The 19093-nt window shown below is 39.4% G+C and overlaps 1 protein-coding gene across 4 annotated transcripts in view; it reads left to right on the forward strand.

The window, feature by feature from the left end:
- Positions 1-19093, forward strand: part of CADPS (calcium dependent secretion activator) — a 456128-nt gene that overhangs the window by 103672 nt on the left and 333363 nt on the right. For all 4 annotated transcript variants that reach the window (XM_025050754.1, XM_025050752.1, XM_025050751.1 and 1 more), the window contains 2 exons: positions 6547-6660; positions 16650-16982. In XM_025050754.1, the coding sequence (XP_024906522.1) occupies positions 6547-6660; positions 16650-16982 (447 nt within the window). The remainder of the gene's footprint in view (positions 1-6546; positions 6661-16649; positions 16983-19093) is intronic.

The following is a 19093-nucleotide window of genomic DNA, read 5'->3' on the forward strand; positions in this document are numbered from 1 at the left end:
GCAACTCTGCTTGCTATTGCTTTGTGTTTCTGTCACAACTTTGATTTGGTTGCAAGAAGGGATGAACAAAACCTCTACCATCTACACCTTTTTGCCCGGTCTCTTGATCCTCCTCCCTCCATTTTTAAATCAGATTTTTTAAATATAGTTATACGAGTTCCTTATTTTTTTAGTATTAAATTCTTATCAAATAAATAGTCTACAAATTTTTCTCTCATATTATAAGTTGTCTTTTAATTTGCAAGTGGTTTCTTTTACTGTGCAGAAGCTTTTTTTAAATTGAACATGCAAAGCTTTTGTAATTTTCTAATGTATTTTTTATTTTTTAAATTTATTTATTTTAATTAGTTTCAAGTATACAGTACATTGGTTAGACATCTATATAGTTCATAAAATGATCCCCCAGTTGCTCCCTCCCTCCCCTGACCCTCCACCTAGCCAACATATTAATGCTAACTGCATTCCCTATGCCATGCTCCGCATCCCCATGACTGTCCATCGGCTACCAATATGTACTTCTTTAACTCTTCACCCACTTCTCTCATCCCCCAACCCCCCTTTTCCTCTGTCCATCACCAAATTGTCCACTATATTTGTGGGTCTTTTTTTTTATTAGTTCTTTTTATTCCTTAGATTCTTCATATAAGTGAAATCATATAGTGTTTATCTTTCTCTGTCTGACTTAAATACCTTCTAGGTCCATCAAAGCAATATCTTTTTCAATCCCCTTCCTTTTGATATGTAGTGATCTTGTTTTCTTATCCTTTCAGCCACTCTATCTTTTGGTTGGCGCACTTAATTCTTTTCCATTTAAGGTACTTATTGATAGGGGTGTAGTTGTTACCATTCTTTATTCCTGTTTTTAATACATATTTTTCCTTCTTAAAGAAATCTCTCCAACATTTCCCATTATACTGGCTTTGTGGTGATAAACTCTTTTAGCTTATTTTTGTCTGGGAAGTTCTTTATCTGCCCTTCAACTCTAAGTGAAAGCTTTGCTAGATAAATTATTCTTGCTTATAGATCCTGGGTCTTTATCCTGTCGAATATTTTTTGATAAGCCCTTCTGTCCTGCATAGTTTCTTTTGAGAAATCAGCTGCCAATCTTATGGGTGTTCCCTTATAAGTAATTGTTTTTCTCTTGCTGCTTTTAATATTCTTTCTTTGTATTTAACCTTTGGCATTTTAATTATGATGTGTCTTGATGTGGACCTCTTTGGATCCCTGATTTTTGGAATTCTCTGAACTTCCTGGGGTTTAATGTCTATTTTCTTCTTCAGGTTAGGGATGTTTTCCATCATTATTTCTTCAAACAGCTGTTAAACATCTTGTTTTTCTTTAGTTACGCCAATCAGATAGTTATTTTGACCTTTAATAGTGTCCCATATGCTCCTTAAGTAATTTTTATAGTTTTGGCATCTTATCTCTTGCCATTCTGATTGTGTCCTTGGCTTTCCTGTCCTCTAGATAGGGCATTTGATCCTCTTTATTCACTTGTTTATTCCTTTGTTTATTCCATTTAATATACTTCTCATCTCAGATAATGTGTTCATTTTAGACTGGTTCCTTTTTATAATTTCCATTTACATTTTTATGGTTTTTATTTCTTTGTTGAAGTTCTCACTGAATTTATCTACACTTCTCAAAAGTTCATTGAGCATCTTTATAACCAGTGTTTTGAACTCTGCATCTGTTAGATTACTCGACTCCATTATATCTGGATTTGTACTAAGCAAAACTCCTTAGTCTCCCGGTCTTATTAATATGGATTTGTGAAGTAGGTGTCCAGTGGCACAGTTCTGAGAGGGGTTCAGCTGCAGGCCAAATTTAGCCCAAGCCTCTACCCCTCCGGGGCCACCTAAGATTCAGCAAGCAATTCACAGATGCTGTGCTAATAGTTTCCTGCTGCCCCCAGTATGAGTCTAGGTGCTGCTCAGCAAGGAACACCTGACTCACTGAGGATATACCTGGATGTGGCTTGGGTGGGGCTGCGAGTTGGTGGAGTTTCAGGGAATCCTCTGGGTGGAGCAACCTCTGTTATCCAATCTGATGACGTCACAGCTAGGGTGGTGCTGTGTCCTTCACACTGTTAGTGGGGAGCGCTCAACAGGGAACAATGGACACTGCTGGCACTTCTGTACAGAATGAGTCTTACCTCAGCCCTCACTCCAACCATGTCTCCCTGTAGGTCCCTGGTGCCCTCTGTACACAGCACAATCAGCACTGGTGCTCAGAGAGAGCAGGTGCATCACCACTCACAGGCACAGCCCCTTTAAGAGGCTTCTGTAGCTTCCGCAGCCTTCGTTTCACTCAGCCGCTCGGGACTGGGTAGCCCGTGTCCTCGCCTTGTCCTACCTTCAGCCGTTGCAGGGTGAATTCTTGGATTTCTCCATAGTTGTATGACTTCTTCATCTAGATCCCAGGCGATTTTTCCTTGCTGCTTGCCCCTTGTTTTCATCACAACTTTGATTTGATCGCCAGAAGGATGAACAGAGCCTCTACCATCTATACCATATTTTTCCCTCTCTTAAAATTTATTTTAAATTGTAGTTGACATACAATACTATATTAGTTTCAGATGTACAATGTAGTACTTCAACATTTTATAACTTACAAAATGATTATTACAATAAGTCTAGTAACCATCTGTCACCATATGTAGTTATTGACTCTGTTCCCTTTGCAGTACATTGTATTCCTGTGACTTATTTTATAACTCAAATTTTTATAATCCCTTCCCCTTTTCCACCCATCTCCCCACCTCTCTACCCTCTGTCAACCATCAGTTTTTTCTCTGTATCTATGAGTTTGTTTCTGTTTTGTTCTGTTTGTTTTTTTTTTTCACTTGTTTTCTTTTCTTTTTTAGGTTCTACAAATAAGTAAAATCATACATTATTTGTCTTTCCTCTGTCTCATTTATTTTACTTAACATACTTTCTAGGTCTATCCATGTTATCACTCTTTAATTGGGTTCCTGTCTTTTCATTTTTTTGTGTATTTTTTGTATATTTTTGTTTTATGGTTACCATGAGGTTCATTATATCCATCTATATTTATAGCAGTCTATTTTAAGCTGATAGCCATTTAAATTCAATTATATTCTAAAAGCACTACATTTTTTCTCCCCCCTCCACTTTTTATGTTTTTGACAGGTTTTATATCCTTTTGTTTTGTGTATCCCTGGGTTATTTATTGTAGTTATAGTTAATTTTGCTACTATTATTTTTTAACATTCATATTAACTTTTTAAGTGGTTGATTTAAGTGACTATTGTATATTTGCTTTTATTGGAGAAATTTTTTCTCATTCTTGTATTTTCTTATTTCTGGTTGTAGCTTTTTCTTTTCTGCATGAAGAAGACTATTTAATGTTTCTTGTAAAGCCAATTTAGTGTTTGTGAACTCCTTTATTTTTTGCTTGTCTGGGAAATTCTTACTTTCTCCTTCAATTCTGAATGATAACCTTGCCAGACATAGTATTCTAGGTTGTAGAATTTATTTGAGCACTCTAAATATCTTGTGTCACTTCCTTCTGGCCTGTAAAGTTGATTCTGAGATATCAGTTGAGAGTTTTATGGGGTTTTCCTTGTATGTGACCTGATGTTTCATTCTTGCTGCCTTTAAGATTGTCTGCTTATCCTTCAATTTTTGCCATTTTAATTACAATATGCCTTGGTGTGGGTCTCTTTGGGTTCATCTTGTTTGGAATTCTCTGTGCTTCCTGGACCTGGATGTCTGTTTTCTTCCCAAAATTAGTAAAGCTTTTAGATATTATTTCTTCAAATATCTTTTTTACCCCATTCTCTCTCTTCTTCTTGAATTCCGATAATGCGAGTGTTAGGGTGCATGGAGTTATTCCAGAGATCTCTTATAATATCTTCATTTTTTAAAATTCTTTTTTCATTTTGCCGTTCCAATTGGGTGATTGCTACTCTTCTGTCTTCCAGGTTGTTAATCTGTTCTTCTGTTTTAACTAATCTGTTCTTCTGTTTTAACTAATCTGTTATTATCTATTCCTTCTAATGTGTTCTTCATTTCAGTTATTGTATTTTTCATCTCTGGTTCTTTATTACATTTTCTGTCTCTTCGTTGAAGTGCTCTCTCAGTTCCTCTGTTGTACTCTCAAGTTTATTGAGCACTTTTATGAGCATTTCTTTGAATTTTTTATCAGGCAAATTACTTATCTCCATTACATTAGGGTTTTGCTCTGGAGTTTTTTTCCCCCCGCTTTCATTTAGGGCAATTTTGTTTGATTTTCTGTGTTTATTCCTGTAAGTTAGACAGTACAGCTATATCTCCCAGTCTTGCAAGTGGTCTCTGTGTAGCTTGTGGGATGAATAGTTTTGGCAGGCTGGCTGTAGTCGAAGTGGGTACATGCGGTGCCTGATGTGTCACCTGACCTGAAGGAGCAGGTTCAGGATGGGGCAGCCTGGTGCATGTGTGCTTCCTTGCCCTTCTAATCCAAGCGAGAGTGCCTGACGCAGAGGGAGGTGCTAGGTGCACTCTTAGCATGCCTGTTGCTTTAACTGTGATCAGAGCAGAGTCTGGATAGGGCTGCTTTGAGTCTCACCACCTCTGCCCGTCTCCTAGTGGGACGTGCCTGCTTGCATGCACAGCCTCACTTTACTAGTTTTCTCCCTCTCCTGGGAGTGCAGCTCCTCACACACTCAGCTGTACTCCTCTCAATCCTCAAGGTCAGTCTTACATGCTGTTTCTTGTTGCTTTAATTGTCCTCAGTCAGAGCAGGGTCTGGGTGGGCCTCTCTGCATGCCTGTTTTTCAATGCCTTACTAGCTCCACCCCTTCTCCAGGAAGGTCAGCCTTGCATGCCACACAGCAACGCTCTACTCGCTCCATGCTGAGAAGCCCTGCATATGGGTACTACGAAGTTTTGCTAGCTCTGTACTTTCTTTAGTCGGATACCCCACATGCGTGTGCAGCAGTACCCCACTATCTCTGCACTTTCTGAACAAGGAAATCCTGTGTGGGAGTACTGTAGTGTTTTGCTAGCTCAACGCTCTCTCGAAGAAGGGCAGCCCCACATGAGCACACAGTAGCGTCCCACTCTCTCTATACTTTCTCTGGAAAGTATGTGTATCCTTGCACATAAGTACTGCAGTATTTTGTTAGCTCCATACCGTCTTCAACCCGGGGAGCCCCTTATGTGTGCAGCCCACTGGGTGCATGAAGCAGCACCCTTTTGTACCCACTGGATCAATCTCTGGGTAGAAGGGCCTCTTGTATGCACACTATGGCACTCTCCTATTTCTGCTGGCTCTAGCTTCAGGAGGGGTGGCTGGGAACGCACGATAGTGCCCTAGAAGTCGGCCAAAGAACCTGGATAGAATCCCGCCTGCTATCCAAGTTCAGGGGAAATGTAAACAATGGTGCTCACCAGTTCCTCCTTCCTGGGCTGTTCCCTCAGCTCCTGGACAGTTCTCACGGTTCTCTGACTTCCTCTATGAAATCAATACCTCTCACTTGCTTGTTGTACACAAGCTGTTCAATTTGCTCCCAGTTGTCTCTCAGGAGGAATTGCTCTAAATACAGGTGTGCGTTTGATGTGTTCTTGCGAGGGCGCATCTGCTGCCGTCTTGGATCCATTGTTGCTTTTTAGTTTGATGTAGTCCCACTTGTTTATTTTTGCTTTTATTCCTTGTACTTTTGCTGTCAGAAAACCATTGCCAAGATGATGTCAAAGAGCTTTTTACCTGTGTTTTCTTAGTTTTATAGTTCAGGGTCTTGCATTTAATTCTTTAATATACTTTTAGTTAATTTTTGTGAGTGTGTAAGATAGGGTCCAATTGTATTCTTCTGCATGTGACTATTCAGTTTTACCAACATCATTTATTGAAGAGACTATCCTTTCCCCACTGAGTATTCTTGGCTCCCTCATCAAACATTAGTTGACCATATATGCATCTCTGGGCTCCTAATTCTGTTATATTGGTCTACATGCCTGTTTTAATACCAGTACCAAACTGTTTTGATTACTATAGCTTTGTAAAGCAGGATGTTTCAGACCACTTGAGGGGCCTGTGCAGTGGTATGTTTAATATCCATCTCTAAAACAAAACAAAACACAACACAACAACCCTGATTTGCGGCATTTGCCAATTTCCATGGGTTAACTACTCCCACCTTGGCTGATACCTAGCTTCCAATAGGATGTTGCTGAATGTGGAGCTGAGAAGAGACATGGTATACTATCCCATTATATATCATTTCCACAGTACAAATACAATAGTTGTAAATAGCCCCCAGAGCACAGATAATAGTAACATGTGGTAAAATAATCAAAAAGCAATGAATTTTTAGTATGTATTAACTTTATTTTTAATAATATTTCTTTAACTGTAATTTATATTATTTTTGAGTAATGGCTGTGTTTAACAGCTGCCTCACAAATTACTGCAAATTTAACAATCAGTTCTCATGCACCTGGACAAGCTGCTCCAGCACACCACTGGCCACACCATCTTCCATGAAAGTAACCATGATTGTCTAGAACAAGTCCTCACTGTCCCCTCTATCTCTGTTTCTTACAGATCAGCAAACAGCAGCTTCAGACAGTCAAGGACCGGTTTCAAGCTTTTCTCAATGGGGAAACTCAGATTGTGGCTGACGAAGCCTTCATGAATGCAGTCCAGAGTTACTATGAGGTAAGACTCACTGTGTAGAAGAATGTAAGACTACTCAGGCCTGGAGTTCAGGGCTTCTGAAGTACTGATCAGGGGGAACAGTAGCCTCGGCCTCCTACAGGACCATTCTTCCTGAGGCAAAGGGGTTGCCGATTGGTTACAATTTTAAGGAATAATAGCATTTTGTTTGAGGGAACACTATAAATAGAAGCTATTGTTTACCAACGGATTTTTAAACCAGGCAGTGTGCTGAGTGCATACAATTTTTTGTTTAATCTTTACAGCAGTTTTTAGAGTTGGGTCCTGATATTATTCCCCTTTTACTGAGGCCCGGAGAGGTTAGCTCAATTACTCAAGGTCACAGAGCTGTTAAAGTGCCACAGCTAAGACTTGAAGTGAGTCAGGGACATTTTACCACCATGTACACCCTTTCTAAAGGATGTTAACACCTCCTTAGGATAATACTTTCACTATCATCCTTGTTATTTCTATTAAGATGGTGGTGTGAGTTCTTTTCTGCAAGTTAGAACAAGTCAAAAATGCAGAATTATTCTCAGGAGAAAATCTATAAGTGAGAGATTATATCTTGAGTATATCACAAGTAAATTTTCACCTTTAGACTTCAGAGGTTTATTTGTTACTAAAGTGAATTTGGAATTCCATTAGCCACTTTTAAAATTTTATAATTATTCTTATGTAATGTGCATGTTGGCTATCACTGGTACACCATTAATGAAGTGGACATGCCATACCTTCCTAGTGGCAATGTTTAACTGACATGCATATTTTCAAATATGATTATCTAATTCTTGAAAGACATTTTACTTTATATTAATCTATTTTCATGAGAATGAGATATTCTCTGTTTTTGGAATCTTATGCCCCAAATGCCTTGCCCATTGCCATGGCTAGATTAAAACCATTAGAAATCAACTCCTAAGCACTGAAAAATTTATTTTCAATTGCAATTCAAAGTAGTAACAATTGAATTACTTTGCTAATTTTATTCCTTGCTTCCTTTCTTATTTTAATTATCAGGTAGCAGAGTATTTCAAAACAAAACACTGGTGCTCCTGCTTCCACTCCGGTCCTCAGTAGATGCTTTAACAATGCTAGTTGATCAATTTGGTAAAATTCTCCTTCCTACTTGCGAAAGCAATTGACTACTCCTTTCACAGACAGAGTGGAGCAAGATTACAATTAGATCTTGTAAAAATATTATTGATCAGTTTGCTAATTAGTGTTTAATAGTAAACAGGCTTTGTCTCTGTGATGTTCGCTGGCTTCAGCCACAGATTCATTTTACACATCATTTCCTCAGCAAAATTTCTATTTGAATTTACTGTAGAAGTTGGGTTCATCTTTATACTTGTCAAATTTAAGCTTCCCTCTCCCTCCATTTTACAAGCAGTATTAATTAATGTCAGTAAGTGTCAAGCTTAATGCTTTATCTGATGGGGTCTAAATTTTCAGTTGAATTTAATGGAGAGTGGAAATGAGATTTAGAATCACAATGATGGTATGGCAGTGAATAACTTGAATATATTTTACAGAAGATCCGTTTATAAACTGCCAAGGAATGAAATTAATTACCCCTTCCCTTTTTTTTCAAGTTCTGAAAGCCAGTTCAGACCAGATAGACCTTTATTGATAGTTCTCCATATTTAAAGTCATTCACTAGTTTACAAATTTTGAAATTGCAAATCTTAATTAGAAAGCCCATTTGACTAATGACATAAATTAAAAGAAAGTGTTATTTCTATCTATTAATTAAATTTGAAAATTAGTAGTCATCAATGTGCTAATGAGTCTCTGTAAATTACCATTATATCTATAGTGATCCCAATATTTTCTTCTGTATTGGCCAGTTTGTTTGAAAGGACTTCTTTTAGTCTGGTAGGAATACAGGCATTGAGAAATTACTGAATATTTAATATTGAGATTTAGGTGATAGGATGTGATGTAGAGTATTAATTATTTACCATATTCATTAGTAAAGCTTTAGAGTCTTGAGATTCACGTTTCCTGGAAAGCCGAATCCTCTAAAGCAAAGGTCCTCAATCAAGGGATCAGGATTAACACATGACCTAAGAGAGCCCCAAGTTGATTACCCCTCCCCTTTCCCCTTTCCCTTCACTCTTGGGCAATGGAGAAACTAGTGTCCTTTCTTCCACCCTATTCTGGAATCCAATTACTTTTCTGTCAGTATCTGTCTTGGTCAGGACTCTTTGGATTACAAATAATAGACACATATTTCAAACTAGCTTAAGCCAAAAATGAGATTTATTTGCTCAAGCAACTTACAAGTCCAGGGGTAGATCTGGCTTCAGCTGTGGCTGAATCCTGAGACTCCAAAGATGCCAGCAGGATGAGTATCTTTCTCCACACACCTCAACTTTGCTTTTGTCTGCATTGGCTTCATTCTTAGGTAGGTTCTCTCCATGCTACCAACTTAGCAACCCCAGGAGCAAAGAGAATACATCTTTACTGAGAGTCCCAGAAAAAGGACCAAGGGTGATTTGGATGAGTGATATGCATCATGTGTCCTTTCTTGAGCCAGTTACAACAGAAGGGGGTGAAACAGACTGGAGAATCAGTCCAAGGACAAATACCCTCTCTAGAGCCTGAGTACAGGCTCAGTCCCACTGGAGCCCTTTGAATTGAAAATGCAATGGTTTCCCAATAAGAAATTAGGATGTTTTTGACTGGAAGAAGGGAAAATGTATGCTCGTCAAAAAAAGCCCACATATATTCTCCTCCTTAACTCCCTCTGAAACACACACACTCATACTCTACCCCATTATAAAACAACTTCACACATTCCAGTTCACAATGGTAGTGCCATTAAGGAAAAAAAAAAAACTTTTCCTCAAAAATTTCTGAGATTATTACACTAGAAAAAGTCAATTTCGGGTATTTGCATTGTCTTACTAGGGCAAAATGGTCGGTCAACACACTGGCATAGTAAGAAGCAATTTCTATCTGTGCCCGTCCAGCCCAGTCTGAACCCAGATGGCCACCATTAACGGCAAGCTGGTAAGGCCTGAGATCTGAGCTGGGCTAGTTAAAAGGGAGACCGAGGTTCCCTATGGCTCATAAGAGCATATAGGTTAATCTTATTCTTTCCTGGTGGCCCCAATTGTCAAAGCAGATCAAGCAGGGCAATAGATCAATCCTTTAATCACTTCCATTATGGCTTCATAGTCTGGGTACTGAGGTGGGTGGTCTGAGGTCTGGCCCAGCAACCCAACCTTTTTCCCACAGCCACAGTCTGACATCAGAGTGCCCATCCATTTCTGCATGGCCCCAACATCTTTTCTAACTCTCAGCTCTTTTAAGACAAATGTTTAAAACATAAGCCCTCCCACCCTCCATCCTTACCTTCGCCTCCAAATTCACATGCTGGTCCTGGCATTAGAGAAAATAGGTAGATGGGAAAGTTTTACAAAAACGTTCTCACTCAGATCCTGCCTGGAGGGAACCATGGGGCATTTGGTGGGAAGTGAGAGTGTAGAATGGGGTGTAAGCTGTACAAGTATTCATCTGGAACACTGCTGCTGATATCTGGCCTTCAGCCAGTGGAAATGCTCTCATTGGGTTTGGTTTGGTTTTGTTTTGTTTTTTTGGTTTTGGGCTGATCTCCTCTAAAAAAAAAAAGGCCTGGTTAGTTTTGTTGTATCAGACAGAATTCTTTGTTGCTAGCAACAGAAACTGACTGTGGATAAATTAAGCCTCAATAATAATAATAACAGCAACAACTTTTTGTTGTTATTGTTATAAAAAAGAAATAGCCAAGCATAAGAAAAAATAGAAACCAGGGCAAATTGACTTCAGGGAGCCAGGTAGCAGGATATAATGGACACCCTATCATTGTTATGAATCTACTCCAACCCTATTTCATTCTTGTGCCACCCCACTGTGAATCTGAATTCCAGGAGGGGAAGCATGATTGGCCAAGCTCAGGTCCCAAACCACTGCTTGGCTAGAGAAGGACAGGTTTCATAATTGAAGTCCCACCGAAACTGTATAATGACAAAGAAGTTCTTGGACTGAGGTGCTGTTATCAGAAAAGGAGGGATGGTTGGCAGGCAAAAAGGCCGGTGTCCTCTGCACAGGGTGACATATTTTGTTTAATCTTTATGATTGAACTTTTTTTTTTTAATCTAAGAAAAGTAGCAGTCAGGTCACACCTGGCTATTTCTCTGACATGAAGCTATATATTTTCCTCTATGCAAAACCACTATAACTCCTCAGTGACCTTAAAACAAATATATCCCTAGGAGAAAAGTAACTATCCATTCTAAAGGCATTCATTCTTGTGAGGAGAGCCAGGAAAGGAAGGTCAGAGGTCAGAGTGGTTAGAAGGATGAGCTTAGTGTCCAAAAAGATGTGGGGTTGGATTCTAATTCGACTGCCCAGTGGCTTTGGGAACCAGCTAAGTCTGAGCCTCAGTTTCTGTAATAGGACCTTTCTTACATAATTGTTTTCATGGTTAAATGGTACACACATACACACACACACACACACACACACACACACACACACACAACCTCATTCTAAATCTAGCACCTGGAAAGTGCCATTATGAATGAATATATTAGGGTTAGAAGGGGAAAATGGGGGGGTGGTGCCCATCTTCTATATGTAAATAATAGGAAATAATTGAAAGTTGATAGAATCAGTTTACTTCCTAGTTTCTGGGCCGGGGCTTAGGATAAGGGAGGTGCAAGGTCAAGGCAGGAGAAAGGGACAGAGAAAGGGGAAAGGAACTGCTTTTGCTCCTAACTTATCCCCACCTAACACAGGTCATGGCCCCATATCTGCATTTGAAGTTTGCCTCAGGATGCCTTACTTTTTGGTGAGAAATGTATTTAATATCCATAGGTGCATTTTATTTTAGAAATGCTTTTGTCCTCAACAAAGGTAAATTTTGTATTTTTTCCACATAGAAAGAGAGACCTTAAGTGATTATGAAAGTAAAACGTGCAATTATAAAACTAGACAATGTAGGAAACAATCTAAATGAAATGGTTAGAAAAATACCTGTCATTCCATCATCTTAAACAACCATTATTAAATTTGAATACATACCTTTTCAGATATTTTAATGTGTCTATACACGTAAAGATAGTTATTTGATTTCCATATTAAGATGGAAAATATTAATAACCTACTTGTTTTGTTAGCACAGTGGTTTTCAATCTCCTTCCTACCTCTGCAAAAATCACAGATATGACACTCTCATTAGTAGAATGTTTTACTACCCATGATGTTCTCAATCCAGGGTCATGCTCCCATCCAATCCCACCTCACCACTATTATTGGAAGTCTCTGGTTTAACAATATATAATGGACATCTTTTTTTTTTAATTTTTATTTTTCAATTAGAGTCGACATTCAATCTTATTTTATATTAATTTCAGTTGTACCGCATAATGGTTAGACACTTATGTAATTTACAAAGTGATCCCCCCAATTAATCTAGTACCTGCCTGATTCCATATATAGTTGCTACAATATTATTAACTATATTTCCTATGCTGTGCCACCTGATACCATACATAGTTGCTACACTATTATTAACTATATTCCCTATGCTGTGCTTCATATCCTTGTTACTATTTTGTAACTACCAATTTGTATTTCTTAATCCCTTCACTTTTTTCACCCAGCCTCCCAAACCCCTCCCATCTGGCAACCATCAGTTTGTTCTCTGTATATATGAGTCTGCTTCTGTTTTGTTTGTTCATTTATTTTGTTTTTAGGTTCCACATATAAGTGAAATCATATGATATTTGTCTTTCTCTGTCTGACTTATTTCATTTAGCATAATATTCTCTAGGTTATCATGGACATCTTTTGATGCTAATGAAAAAATATTATCTTTTTTCATGGCTGCATGATAGTCTATTAAAAAATAATAACTTTTATGACATTCTTGTCGTAGGCACTATGCTCACCAGTTTACACACATTATTTCATTGAATCCTTACCCAAATCCTACAAGGTAAGGAAGTTAGGATTCCCATTTGAGAATTGAGGAAACTAAAGTCTCAAAAGATTAACTTGCTCAGATTTCAAAACCGCAACTGGTAGAATCAGAATTTGATCCTAGGCCATCTGACACCAGAGCCTGCTCACTGTTATCCATGTGACATTCATTAGGAGCACGTTGTTGTGATTTTTTTCAAAAATCTTATTTACTCTAACATCTAGGTCTTTTTCCTATTTATGTTGGAATGATATGCTTTTGCAGACCAGAAAAGGACCTGTCTTGATTTCACAGCCTGTCAGCAAGAAAGTGGGAGCTGGGCCAGCTTTACCCTACGTCATGTACAGTCATTAAGTACTGATGTGCTTATGTGTTTCTAAAACAACCTTGAAGTTGCTTGGCTCTGGCGACTGATGGATGAAGTCGAGTCACTAAATTGACTGCCCTTCTCCATTCCATATTTATTTGTTTATCTTCCACCTCCCATTATGACCTATCTGGAAGTTGGCAGAGGAGTAGGAGGATTTATGGATGTACCGCATAGAACTGTGCCCGGGGAAGAAGTCTCTTGCGACAGCCAACAACAAAACAAAATAAAAAGACCAGATAGAGCTCCCAGTACAAATGACTGTCAAGGGTGGTTTTAGAGGCATAGAAACACATCGGTACTCAGTGGCTGCATTCATTACGGGCGAGGCTGGCCTAGGCCCCACTTCCCTTTTGACAGACTTAGAAACCAAGACAGATGATGTGCCTGAAAAATTAGTTTTCTGCTGCCACCTTTTCTCCTTCTGGCTGTCATGCCCCCTTTTGGCAGTTCATCTGTGCTGTCTCCTCAATCTTTGGCCTTTTTCCTCCACACTCTTGACATTCCACTCTTCTCTCCTCATTCGGGGGCCTGGCAATCATATTTTACTTCTGGGCAGATAAAGCCCTCTACTTTTTAAAGTCCTTTCAGTTTAATCCTCATCAAAGAAGACCAGCTGGATTAACCCCATGTGACAGTGAAAGAGAGTGAAGTCGATAGAGTTTAAGTGATTTGTCTGAGGTCATCCACTAGTAGTTCGGCAAATATTTATTAAGTGGTCACTATAATAAATATTTGATTCCTACAAAGGGAGGAATTATGGGAAGCAGATGATGTGTGGAGGATCCAGGAGTTAGCTGGCCAGTTATGGCCGCCATCTGGGACCAATAGACTATCTAGCCTCAGTAAGTTGTTTCAAGAGTCCAGTGTATAGTGCTTGCTTGTTTCCCCTTTGCCTTCTTGCCCCCATCTAGATATAATGTCATAGGGTCTCTACTTTGAGAAGTCTGTTTTGTTCTTATTCATTTGCTCATTCAACATAGTACCAACTGTGTGCCAGGCACTGTCTTAGATACCTGGAAGAAGTAAGAGGGAAAAACAGTTACAACTCCTGTCTTCCTGGGACTCAGATATTAACCAAAGAGTCACAAAGATAGATGACAAATGGTAGCTATGGAAGGACTTTGGGGAAAAGGAATGTGGTGCTGAGGATTTATAACTGGGGCCTGCCTCAGTTTTATGGGGCACTTGATATGGACAAATGAGGAGGACAGTATGGCTTCATTGTTAATCGAATGTTTTCAAATCACCCCTAATGTTCATTAGAGCTGAAAATGAAGAATTAACCCCTTTGTATCCCCATCACCATCAGCAGTCACCTGTACCCAGCTAGGCTCCCTGCCAATTCTATTGGCCCCTTTCAAGTCTGTTTTCCACATTAAAGGTATAATAAGAACTTGGTTGCATCATATCCCAGTGTAAAATATTCAGTGGCATCCCAGTGTCCTTGAAATGAAGACCAACATACTGAATGTGGCTTCCCATCTGGCCCCTTCCTTCTCACCTCATGTGGATCACTCCTCTACCCCTCTTTGCCACAGCCACACTGGCTTCTCCTCAGATACTCAGGGTCTTTATACATATTGTTTCCTCTCTCTGAAATACTCTCACTATCTCTTTACCTAACCATCTGTCACATATCATCTCAAAAGAGTTTTCCTGCAGGAAGTCTTTCCTGACTACACATTAGAACAAATTCCTAGTTATAGGCACCCATGGACACCTGCGCTTTCCCTTGAGAGCACTTGTCCCAGATTGTAGTGATATTTGGATGAGATTATTAAGATGATGTCATGAAGGCATCATTTTCCTCACTACTGTATCCTTGGCACCTACTGAGTGCCCAAAGAAAGGAAAAATTGTTTCATAAAGAAGAGTATAAATATTACAGCTGGAGGACAAACCCAAAATTTTATAGTTCAACTCCCTCAGTGTACAGATTAGAAACTGGAAACTTACCCACAGTCACACAGCAAGTTAGCGGCAGAGGTGGCCTGGGACCATAGTTTATAGCTCCCGCGACAATGCTGTACTGCCTCTCCATAAACTTCCTCTAGTTGCCTCAAAACTTTAATGTTGAGATCTAGATCTAAAACTGAGACACAATGTGTTAATTAGATGGAGAAACCATCTGTATTGAGCATTATAGATGAATTCTTTTCAGGTGAATTCTTTAGCTCATTAAGGCTCATAAGACCAGAGGATTCATTTGAAACTTTTTTTTCCAAAACTGGTTTTTAAACTCTAAGGTCTCAACTGAGTACCAGTTCCCAGGCACAGACAAGTGGGCCATGGCCTCTAGCCTGTAAATCAAACCCTCAGCCCTGTTTTCTAAATGAGTTCATTAAGTCAGCAATAAATGGAGGCCACCTTTCTAATATCTATCCTCTCCAAGGAAGGCTTTGTGATGAAGCAGGAGGCAATGAGATGTACTGCAAACAAAACCGTCTCATGGCCAACAGGGGCACGTCCTGATAACTGACAGAGAAATAAACGTTTGTTCTGCCTCCGGAAGGTGATTTATGCACCTTCTGAAGTGTGACCAGGACACAGCTCAAAAATGTCAGATGTTTCCTCTCTGTGAATATGAAGTAGCAGCTTCACCGCCTTGTATTACACCCCAGAATCATGTAGTTTGTGTAAGCTTTCAAACGATGAGCACTGGAGCAAAAGTAAATTGTTCTTAATGGATGACTTGGTCCCAGGACCCAGACAGCACTAAAAAAACAATCCAGCTTCCTCCACCAGGCAGAAAAGGTTCTCCAGCAGGCAGGTGAGAACCCTGGGGAAGGAAGAAACCAGGACAAAATCAAAAGACCACACATTTGAGTCATCAAGAGCAAGTCCCTTCTCCTCTCTGGAGTCTTAGTTTTCTGCCTACAAAATGGACTGAATATAATGCCTACTTTCTACGTTCACTCACTGTCAAAGTGCCAGGCTCTCTACTAGGGACAGATAATATTGCGGGGAATAAGAAGGACACAGTCTTCGCCAATGTGGAGTTTACATTTTGGAAAGGGAGACAGACATTAAATACATATTTACTTGATACTTCAATTTCAAGTGTGATGAGTATCCTTGAGAGGATAAAATGAGGTACAAATAGCGGTTAACATTTAATTGCTATGTGTCAGATACTTTACATATAATAGTAATAATAATAACAATAACAACAACAACCACCACCACCACAACAACCCATAAAGCTTTAATCTGGGCTACTTTTTAAAGTGCTTTTAATATATTAACTCATTTAATCCTCTTTTTAAAATACCTATGATGTAGAGACTACTATTATCTCCATTTTATAGATGAGAAAACTAAGGTACAAAGAGATTAACTTGCCAAAAGAAACACAGCCACTAAGTGGCAGAGAAAGAACCCAGGCAGTCTGAACTCAAAGTCTATGTACTATATGCTGCCTCTCGGGAGATTAAATGCTATTTAGTCCTAGCAACAACCTGGCAAATATTGTTATTCTGATTTTGCTGATTTGGACACAAAAGCAAAAAGGGTAAGTGACTACTCAGTTTGCACAACTAAGAAGCAGTGAGGCAGGATGTGGCCACTCTGGTGCCCCCTGTGATGACTATGAGCCGGTATCTCCAGGGCCGACTTTCTGATGTCTTTCCTGGCCCTGTTCTTGCTCAGGTGTTCCTGAAGAGTGACCGTGTGGCCCGCATGGTACAGAGCGGGGGCTGTTCTGCCAACGACTCGCGGGAGGTCTTCAAGAAGCACATTGAGAAGAGAGTGCGCAGCCTGCCTGAGATTGACGGCCTCAGCAAGGAGACTGTGCTGAGCTCCTGGATGGCCAAGTTTGATGCCATCTACCGTGGGGAAGAGGATCCCAGGAAGCAGCAGGCCCGGATGACAGCCAGCGCAGCCTCCGAGCTGATTCTGAGCAAAGAACAACTCTACGAGATGTTCCAGAATATTCTCGGAATCAAGAAATTCGAACATCAGCTACTGTACAATGCCTGCCAGGTAAGTTGCCTGTCACCTGGGCCTGGAGCGGTGAGTAAGCAGGGCCACATTATGAATTCCCTGTGCCCTGGGTACTGTTGCCTTCTTAGGCCATTTCTTGATTTAAAAAAAATTAAAAACTCTATTTTATAACTGCATTGGTAAAAATTGAATAAAATTCAGGCTAGATTATATTCATGTTTTTCATTGAATTTTAAAAGAAATTAAAACACTTTTATGAGCTCCTGAAAGATTCATGGGCCTTAGGCACTGTGCTTATTGTGTCTAATCGGTAAATCGACTCTATGAATAAAGCCTGGCTCCCATATGTCGAAAGTCTTAATAGATCAAAATAATAATTGTTTTAAAAAGATTGTTTTGCCTTTACAATAGGTGATATTTACCAGTTGAGGGGCTTTTACTTCCTCAACTAAGGAGACAACTGGACTTAGCACCTATCAAGAGTAATTATTTAAAGTAAAAAGCTTCCAGGCCTGGGTATATCATACCCATATATTAGTTACATCATGAGTGTGGTCTGAAGGGGCTAGCTGAGGCTCTGCTTGGACCCACTCTAAAATATGCTTATATATCTCTGGATCAGTGGTTGGGGGAGTGAGGTACCCTAGATTTTCATTTCCTGTCAACAGTTCTATTATATATTCATTCATTCAATAAATATCTATTGAGTGCCTATTTGCAGTCTCTACAGATTTTACTGATTGTCACTTGAGAGTACTTTTTAAACATACATTTCTAAGCCCCAACTCTAGAGATTCTGATTCTGCATTCTCAGGGCAGGGCCCAGGAATCTGCATTTTAAAATAGAACCTCCCTTCCTGGTAATTTTGCTGACCTTCTCCTCCTAAGAACCATTAGAGAAATTCAGCTGTGCCCTGGTTTCCCTGCATCAACCAACTCTGGCCCTAAGGTGGGTTAAATGAAGACACAATAGTATATTGGCTAAGATTTGCGCCTTGCTTAGAATCAGACAGACCTAGGTTAATCTTAATATGACCCCTCACTAGCTCTGTGGACTTAGGGAGTTAATTAACCTCCCCACCCGTGAACTTGGGATGAAACTGTTATAAAGATTCAGAGTGCATAGAACCCAAAGCAACATGGGTACTTTATAAATGGTGGCAGTTAAGATATACTCCACTGGAAGAGATAAAATGTCAACAGTCAGTAGCAGAACAGGGCCACAAATGTTTAACATAAGAACTACAGAATTTTGAGGCTGACTTCTCTCCGCCTCCATGGCTACCTCCTAGTTCAAGGCACCAACATCTCTCACCTGGGTGATCACACTGTCTACTCAATTGGTAATACGGCCTCCTCTCCTGCCCCTGATAATGTACCCAGCACACACAGCTGGAGTGATTACCTTAGAAAGTAAACTGGATCGTGCCAGTCCTATGCCTAAACCTTTCAGTGGTGTCCTATCACCCTTAGAATGGCATCCCAACTCCTCACCAAGGCTTGAGACAGTATATGATCCAGCCCTGCTCATGCCACTTTCCCCACATGCTTACTCGCTGGCCTTTACATTTGCTCTCCCTTCAGCTTACAATGCTCTTTGCCATGACCTTGGTGTGAGTGGCAGCAGTTTATTTATGTGTATTTTCTGTCCTTGCTCAAACATCAGCATCATTGGAATAAATCCATCACTATGCCATTTCTTATCTTTGTGTTTTTGAATTTGTTGGCTAACACTTATTGCCCAGACCACATTACTATTTTCCCCTAAAAAATCAATTCGACTCATATTTTCAAAATTTCTTCCATGAGTTAAAAAAAATACAATAACATAAAAGAATAATGTCCTCTTTCCCAAGAATAAGGATTGTCTCTTAGCTAAAAGAATTATAATAAATGTAAAAGTACTTCTTAGGATAGGAATACTTAAGGCATTTATTATTACATTCTTTTCTCACACCTACGTCTAATTATTACTTTAGGGCTTCACTTCAGGAGAAATTAGTACAAAGAATATGTGCAAGTAATTCACAAAAGAAAAAAATACAAATGAATTCTAAATATATAATTATTTTATATTCCATGTCTTTAGTAATCTGAGTTATATAAGTAATTGGCAAACAACAAAAGTATTTTATAAAGAAGATAACAAT

The sequence above is a fragment of the Pteropus alecto genome, unplaced genomic scaffold, assembly GCF_000325575.1.
Source record: "Pteropus alecto unplaced genomic scaffold, ASM32557v1 scaffold75, whole genome shotgun sequence".
NCBI lineage: Eukaryota > Metazoa > Chordata > Mammalia > Chiroptera > Pteropodidae > Pteropus > Pteropus alecto.